Here is an 8583-nt window from a genome sequence, read left to right as displayed (position 1 = left end):
GGTGGAATCAATAGTGGAGAGAGTGGGCTAGCCAGTAGTCACTTCCTTATGTGCACTCCACAACTGGACCACTCAGAGATGTTCACAGAGTTATACAGAGAAGAGAAGAAGGAGGCAGGAGACAGAGGTGGCCAGAAGGATAAAAGGGGGAAATGAAAAGGAGGGAGACAGATCCAGCCAGTAATCAGTTCCTTAAGTGTTCTTCACCGTCTGGAACACACAGAAATTCACAGAGTTGGGTAGAGTAGAGAGGGGTTAGGGAGGAGATACAGGTGACTGGTGGAGAAAATGGAGAGTCCAAAGGGAGAGAGAGCAGTCAAGCCAGTAATCTCATACACTAGTGAAAAATGGGTCCTGAAGAATGGGTTCTTAAAGGTACAAAATTGGTAACAAATACATAAAAGCAAAAATTAGAAATCTAGAGTAGAGTTTGGAATTTCAAAAATGTGATGTTAATGAAAAGAAGAAGGAAAAGAAAGAGAGAAAAAATGAACAAAGAAAAACAAACAAGATCGTGAAAGTTATAAAGAAACTACAGGTACAAAATTGATAACTAATACCAAAAAGCAAAAATTAAAAATCTAGAGTAGAGTTTGGAATTTCAAAAATACAACGTTAAAAAAAAAAAAGAAGAAAAATAAAGAGAGAAAACAAACAAACCAACAAAAACAATGTTGCAAAAATTATAAAGAAAATACAGGTACAAAATTGATATCAAATACCAAAAAGCATAAATTAAAAATCTTGAGTAGAGTTTGGAATTGCAGATATACAATGTTATATAAAAGAAGAAGAGAAAGAAACAGAGGGAAAAAAAAGTCACAGAAATTATGAAAAAAACTATAGGTACAAAATTGATAACATATACCAAAAGGCTAAAATTAAAAATCTAGAGTAGAGTTTGGAATTTCAAAAATACAATGTTAAAGAAAAGAAGAAAAAGAAGAAAGAAAAAAAAAAAAACACGGTCAAAAAATTATAAAATATATATATGAAGTTTGCTAAAGAAGAAAAAAAAATAGGGTCTTTTTTTTTTTTTTTTTTTGCAAAGTAATAGTTATAAAAGTGAAAATTAAAGGACAATAGAGGACTTAAATTTTTTTTTAATTAAAAAAAAAGAAAGATTGATCGTAAAAATAGTAAAAATATATCTAGGTCTTTCTCTGGTTTTGTTGTGAGTATTGTGGGTTCAGTTCATTTTTGGCAGTTCCTTAGTCCGACTTATATTTCTCAAGATCTATAGGCCCCTTCCTATGTAATCCGTAGTAACCACAGGGTTTTAATCTATGGCCTGTAGCTTCCAAGGCGTTTCCCTCTGTTATAGCTTCTTCTGTTTGCTGGTCTCTTCAGTGTCTGGTTCCCGCCCTGACACAAAGGGGATGGTTGAGGACACTATTTTTTTTTTTTTTTTTTTAATTTAGGCTCACTTGTTCAGCCGCGCTGTGGGGAGGGAGGGAGGGATGCTGCAAACAGATAACACTGGCGTGCGCTCGCAGTGCCTCAGCCACACTGGGTCTGCCCCCGCTCACGATATCTTTTAAAGATATTTTCTGAAATAAAAATGCATTAACCAAGAGTGAGGGTAGGAGTTTATTTTTAGTGTTCATAAGAATTTTGGTTCCACTTAAATTGTTTGTATTTCTTTTTCTTCTTTCCTGATTTTTAGTTTGTCTGTGAGCTAGTATATTGTTAAAACTACAATTGCCTTCTGTGTGTGTGCTCAGTCATGTCTGACTTTGTGACCCCATGGACTATAGCCTCTGGGCTCCTCTGTCTTTGGGATTTTCCCAGCAAGAACACTGGAGTGCATTGCCATTTCCTTCTCCAGGGGATCTTGCCAACCCAGGGATCGAACACATGTTTCCTATGTCTCCTACACCGGCAGGAAAATTCTTTACCACTAAGCCATCTGGGAAGATCAACTGCCTTTTGTATAACCTGTTAATTATTGTGTGCATGAATGTATCTCTGTATATTTCTATATGCATTTTCACACTTGATCAAAAATGCCCTAAGAATAGTGCTTTGTGTTCTTTCACACAACCCAGAAAACAGTTCTTTGGATTGTTTATGTCACACAACCTAGGCACACAGAAGCAGGAATTTTATCATGACCTACTTACTTATTAGACAATAAAATTGAAAGAATGGAATACAGTAAAACTGTAAGTCAGGAGAAAAATTTTACATAACAATTCAGTCTTCTTAATTGCAGATCAAATATTGGAATTTAATATGGTAAAGTGATTTACCTATCCACAGGAGAAGGCAGGAGAAGGCAATGGCACCCCACTCCAGTACTCTTGCCTGGAAAATCCCATGGATGGAGGAGCCTGGAAGGCTGCAGTCTATGGGGTTGTTGAGGGTCAGACACGACTGAGCAACTTCACTTCCATTTTTCACTTACATGCATTGGAGAAGGAAATGGCAACCCACTCCAGTGTTCTTCCCTGGAGAATTCCAGGGACGGGTGAGCCTGGTGGGCTGCTGTCTATGGGGTCTCACAGAGTCGGACATGACTGAAGCAACTTAGCAGTAGCAGCAGCAGGAGAAGGCAATGGCAACCCACTCCAGTACTCTTGCCTGGAAAATCCCATGGACAGAAGAGCCTGGTAGGCTGTAGTCCATGGGATCATGAAGAGTCAGACATTTACTGAGCAAATTCACTTTCACTTCTCACTTTCATGCATTGGAGAAGGAAATGGCAACCCACTCCAGTGTTCTTGCCTGGAGAATACTAGGGACGGTGGATCCTGGTGAACTGCCATCAAAGGGGTCGCACAGAGTTGTACACAACTGAAGCAACTTAGCAGCAGCAGCAGGATAACAGAAGTTTATAAGAAAAGTCAGCTCCTCAGAAAGACCATTATAAAGTCTCTAAAAATTCCATATACAGGACCATGGAAGAATTAATCTGTCATCCTTCTTTTGGCTCATAGGGAGATTCACTTGCCTATTTTTATCGGAGCATGGGAACTGTCCAGTTTTAACATGGCTGACAATGCTACTCATCACTACATTTCATCTTTCTTCTTGGTTGGTATTCCTGGGTTGGAAGATTTTCACTGCTGGATCGGCATTCCTGTCTGCCTCCTGTTTTCCCTGACCCTGCTGGGGAACAGCATAATCATCATTACCATCAAACTAGAGCCAAGCCTCCACCAGCCAATGTATTTCTTCCTTGGCATGCTGGCAATGAATGATATGGCCCTTGGCTCTTCCACAGCCCCCAAGATGCTTGGCATCTTTTGGTTGGATGCACATTGGATTGACTTTGATATCTGCCTAGCACAGTTGTATTTCATCCACACATTTTGCATAACTGAGTCAGCCCTCTTAGTTGCCATGGCCTTTGATCGCTATGTAGCTATTTGCATCCCACTACAATATACAACCCTCCTGACAACAACAATGGTCATTAAAATGGGTCTAGCTAGTGTGGTCCGAGCTATCTTCCTGGTTTTGCCAGGTCCCTTTCTCATTAGAAGACTACCATATTATACCAAATATGTCATCAATCATGCCTATTGTGAGCACATGGCTGTGGTGAAATTGGCTAGTGCAAACACCCATGTTAACAGAACATATGGAATCTCTGTGGCCCTTTCAGTGATGGTATTGGACCTTGGGCTCATAGCCACATCCTATCTCAAAATCCTCCAGGCGGTCTTCCGGCTCTCCTCTCAGCATGCCCGCTCAAAAGCACTGGGCACCTGTGCTGCCCATGTGTGCACTATCCTTGTCTCCTACACACCTGCACTCTTTAGCTTTCTAACTCACCGCATTGGCAAGAAGGTGCCTCCAAGCGTCCATATCATTTTTGCAAGTTTGTACCTTCTGGTGCTGCCCACAGTCAATCCCCTTGAATATGGTGTCAAGACCAAGCAGATTCGTGACCAAGTGATTGGTCTCTTTTTCCCAAACAAAAAAGTTTCTGAAAATTTAAACTTATAAATTCCAGCCCAAATTTGTAGAATATGATCCTCAAAGTCAGGGCTACAGTGATGAATAACACAGCTCTAGTCTTCAACTATATTTTCTGGGGTTTTCTATGCCTTACTTATGACAAACTGTGGAAAATTCTTCAAGAGATGGGAACATCAGACCACCTTTCCTGCCTCCTGAGAAACCTGTATGCAAGTCAAGAAGCAACAGTTAGAACTGGACATGGAACAACAGACTGGTTCCAAAAAGGGAAAGGAGTATGTCAAGGCTAAATATTGTCAACTACTTATTTAACTTATATGCAGAGTACATAATGCAAAATGCCAGGCTGGATGAAGCACAAGTTGGAATCAAGATTGCCAGGAGAAATATCAATAACGTAAGATATGGAGATGACACCACCCTTATGGCAGAAAGGGAAGAAGAACTAAAGAACTTCTTGGTGAAAGTGAAAGAGGAGAGTGAAAAATTTGGCTTAAAACTCAACATTCAGAAAAATAAGATCATGTTCAGTCGCTCAGTCGTGTCTGACTCTTTGCAACCCCATGAATCACAGCACGCCAGGCCTCCCTTTCCATCACCAACTCTTGGAGTTCACCCAAACACATGTCCATCGAGTCGATGATGCCATCCAGCCATCTTATCATCTGTTGTCCCCTTCTCCTCCTGCCTGCAATCCCTCCCAGCATAAGGGTCTTTTCCAAAGTGTCAACTCTTTTTATGAGGTGGCCAAAATATTGGAGTTTCAGCATCAGTCCCTCCAATGAATACCCAGAACTGTTCTCCTTTAGGATGGACTGGTTGGATCTCTTTGCAGTCCAAGAGACTCTGAAGAGTATTCTCCAACACCACAGTTCAAAAGCATCAATTCTTTGGCCATCAGCTTTCTTTGCAGTCCAAATCTCACATCCATACACGACCACTGGAAAAACCATAGCCTTGACTAGATGGACCTTTGTTGGCAAAGTAATGTCTCTGCTTTTCAATATGCTGCCTAGGTTGGTCATAACTTTCCTTCCAAGGAATAAGCGTCTTTTAATTTCATGGCTGCAGTCACCATCTGCAGTGATTTTGGAGCCCCAAAAAATAAAGTCTGACACTGTTTCCACTGTTTCCTCATCTATCTGTCATGAAGTGATGGGACCAGATGCCATGATCTTCATTTTCTGGATGTTGAGGTTTAAGCCAACTTTTTCACTCTACTCTTTCACTTTCATCAAGAGGCTTTTTAGTTCCACCCGGCAATCTTGATTCCAGCTTGTGCTTCTTCCAGCCCAACGTTTCTCATGATGTACTTTGCATAGACGTTAAATAAGCAGGGTGACAATATACAGCCTTGACGTACTCCTTTTCCTCCGTCCTTAGTTCATCAAGCACTCTGTCTATCAGTTCTAGTCCCTTAAATCTATTCCTCACTTCCGCTGTATAATCATAAGGGATTTGATTTAGGTCAAATCAAATGTGATTTGATTGATGTGAAGAACTGACTCATTGGAAAAGACCCTGATGCTGGGAAAGATTGAAGGCAGGAAAAGAAGGCAACAACAGAGGATGAGATGGTTGGATTCCATCACTGCCTCGGTGGACATGAATTTGAGCAAGCTCTGCAAGTTGGTGATGGACAAGGAACCTGGCATGCTGCAGCCTATGAAGTCACAAAGAGTTGGACATGACTGACTGAACTGAACTGATGCCTTATAGCAGCAATATTTGGTGCTGTATATTTTACATTAAAAAAATGTTCTTTATAAACTTATGTTATAATAAAACCAAATCAGAATGGTATCAAAAAGTGCCACTTGGAAAATATTTAATATATTTCACCAATAATTTTTATTATTGAAAATAATATATTTTAATATTCAATTGTTTCAATATTATATTACATCATATCCCCAAATGTGATATAACTAAATACATAGTTTAGAATATAAAAACTCTCAGTTCATTTGCTCAGGTTGATTTTTGAATATATGTTTTATCAATTCATACTAACCACAGTTTTGTTTTTATTAATTTGTATGCCTTTAGGCAAACTTTAATTACCTTTATTACCTAAAATGTATATATGAGCCAAAACTACAGTTATTTGCAGTCTAGACTTCTGATAAGGAAGGTAATAGCTTTCTGTGTCACAATATAAGCTAGGATAACTATGGTGACTTATGGCAAAACCAAAATGATTTAATCATAAGGAAGAGAAATTTCCTTCAATCAAACCATTAGTTGACCAATATGTTATGATTTCAATCAGTCCCTAATATGTTCATATAACTTACCCAACTTAATACTACACAATGGACTTAAACAGTAAAGAATTCATTCTTTGCACACTCAAGTCACTAACAGGACCTGTGGTCAATATCTTTTATTGCACAGAATATTGACAATTATTCCCAGTAGGGACCATTTCACCTGGATAGAAAAACATTGCATAGTGGTTAAGAGTGTAATCTCTTGACAGAATGCTTGAATCAGTTGTGTCTTTGGATATGTTCTTAAACTGATAGATGTACATCAGTTCTTTCATCCATAAAAGGTTTATAAGGATATAATTCAGAAGATTAAATCAAGGAGTAAATGATTAGCACAGAGTGTGTTTAGAACAGATTTTGGAATTTAGTATGTACAGTATGAGCTAAATGTATTTTACTTCTGAAAATAGATTTTTTTCAGATAGTATTGCTAATTATTAAATATGAAAGTGAAAGTCATTCAGTTGTGTACAACTCTTTGAGACACCATGGACTATACAGTCCATGGAATTCTCTAGGCCAGAATACTGGAGTGGGTAGCCTTTCCTGTCTCCAGGGGATCTTCCCAATGCAGAGACTGAACCCAGGTCCCCTGCACTGGAGGTGGATTTTTTACCAGCTGAGCCACAATGGAAGCCCATTAAATATGAGGATACCATGAATAATGTCAGTTTTTGTGTTTAAACTGAGAATACTTAAACACAGATTCAAAAAAAAAGAGAGAGAGAGAAGCAACATTAAAAAGCTGGAAACAAAATAATCCATCCAAATAGAATAAATTAGGGGTAAAGTTGGAGAAGGAAATGGCAACCCACTCCAGTATTCTTGCCTGGAGAATCCCAGGGACAGAGGAGCCTGGTGGGCTGCCTTCTATGGGGTTGCACAGAGTCGGACACGACTGAAGTGACTTAGCAGCAGCAGCAGGAGGGGTAAAGTCAATAAAGATGATAAGGTATTTAAATATACCTTTACATTCTGCAGTCTATCCTTTTATTCTTGTCTAAGGCCTTAAGAAGAAACTCAAAGCTCTTTCTATTTGGGGGCGGTGATTTGCCCTGTAATCTCAGTTCTATGATGCCTTCAAGAAAAGTCATTAAGGGAGCAGATCCCAAGAGGACCCAGGTGGCCAGGCTGTGAGAGGGCTCCTGGGCCCAGCAAAGTTGGCAGAACCTGTTAGAAGAGCTCTGGGTGCAGAAGTACAGGTGCAAAGGCAGGAGCCATGGGAGCCAGAGCAGCAGGGAGATGTCATTGCCCTATTAGCATTGATCCCCACCAAGAGGTATAAGAAGAGGTTTGTGATCAAAAGAAACAAAAAAAAAAAAGATCATTGAGTTTCAATTTGTCTAGCTTTGACTTTAAGTATGTGCATTTGGCTTCACAAAAATTAAAAATCTCTGGTATGAAAACACAATGTTAAAAAAATAAATGAAAAGACTAACTATAACCTAAGATAAAACTCATGGATCATATTTTCTAGAATCTATCAAGAATTGTCAAAATTAAACAAATTGACAGCAAATAAAACTTTAAAAAGTACTTTAAAAGCTTGAACTGATATTTCCCCAAAGAGAATATAAGAATGACAAGTAAGCACATAAAAAGATTTTCAACATAATTATCTATAAAAGAAATGCAAATTACACCCATGATGACATAAGAGTAGGCACCCAATAGAATGACCAAATAAAAAAGCAAACAAAAAACAAATACTAAGTGGTATCAATTTTGTGGAGGTGCTGGAATTATTAGCATTATGATTGCTAATAGAAATGCAAAATTCTACAAGCACGTGAGAAAATAGTTTGGCAGTTCCTTTAAAATTAAATATACTCTTTTCATATAATCCAACAATCCCACTCTTGGGTAATATCTTCCTAAATTAGAAATAAATTTCAGAAAAGAATCAGAATTACCTTGAAGCAAAAGGATGGCTTTATTGTTCACAAGGTTTGCAAACCAGGACACATGACTTGGGCAACAGAGGGAAAAAAGAATCCTCCTGGTGAGGAGACAGATGAGGGGGTGAGGGATTTTTTTTTAAGTGCAAAAACCTTAGAAGCCACAGTTGAGATACTCATAAGGGGACTGAAGTCCATTACAGCCTGATCATAAGTCTTTGCAATTTGACTCTAAGTTTTTGATGACAGGCTGTCACTGGGGTTTCTTATGGGACTTCCAGACAGGAAACTAGAGAGTTCTTACAGTTTTGTTTAAGTTTTATATTTAATACTTGATTTTCAAAATTCATGAAACCAAAACAAAGAGAAATAAAGGAGAAAATAGAAAAAAGTATCAAAATCAGTGAAGATTTTAATGTTCTTCTCTCAGTAATTAATATAACAGGAAAAAATAGGAATGATATAAAATTTTGAACAAAATTCTT

General features: G+C 38.4%; 1 protein-coding gene across 1 annotated transcript; it reads left to right on the top strand.

Annotated features, from left to right (window-relative positions):
• The first annotated feature begins 2991 nt into the window (after nt 1-2991).
• LOC129628805 (olfactory receptor 52P1-like) lies at nt 2992-3954 on the top strand. The gene has a single exon (XM_055548346.1). It carries the CDS (start codon nt 2992-2994, stop codon nt 3952-3954), a length of 963 nt encoding a protein of 320 aa, XP_055404321.1.
• The last annotated feature ends 4629 nt before the right edge of the window (nt 3955-8583 follow it).

Source organism: Bubalus kerabau, chromosome 15 (assembly GCF_029407905.1).
Source record: "Bubalus kerabau isolate K-KA32 ecotype Philippines breed swamp buffalo chromosome 15, PCC_UOA_SB_1v2, whole genome shotgun sequence".
Taxonomy (NCBI): domain Eukaryota; kingdom Metazoa; phylum Chordata; class Mammalia; order Artiodactyla; family Bovidae; genus Bubalus; species Bubalus kerabau.
This window is presented reverse-complemented; position numbering and strand designations above follow the sequence as displayed.

Excerpts from the sequence above, each read along its gene's own strand:
- LOC129628805 (XM_055548346.1), top strand. The coding sequence starts at position 2,992 with ATGGCTGACAATGCTACTCATCACTACATTTCATCTTTCTTCTTGGTT.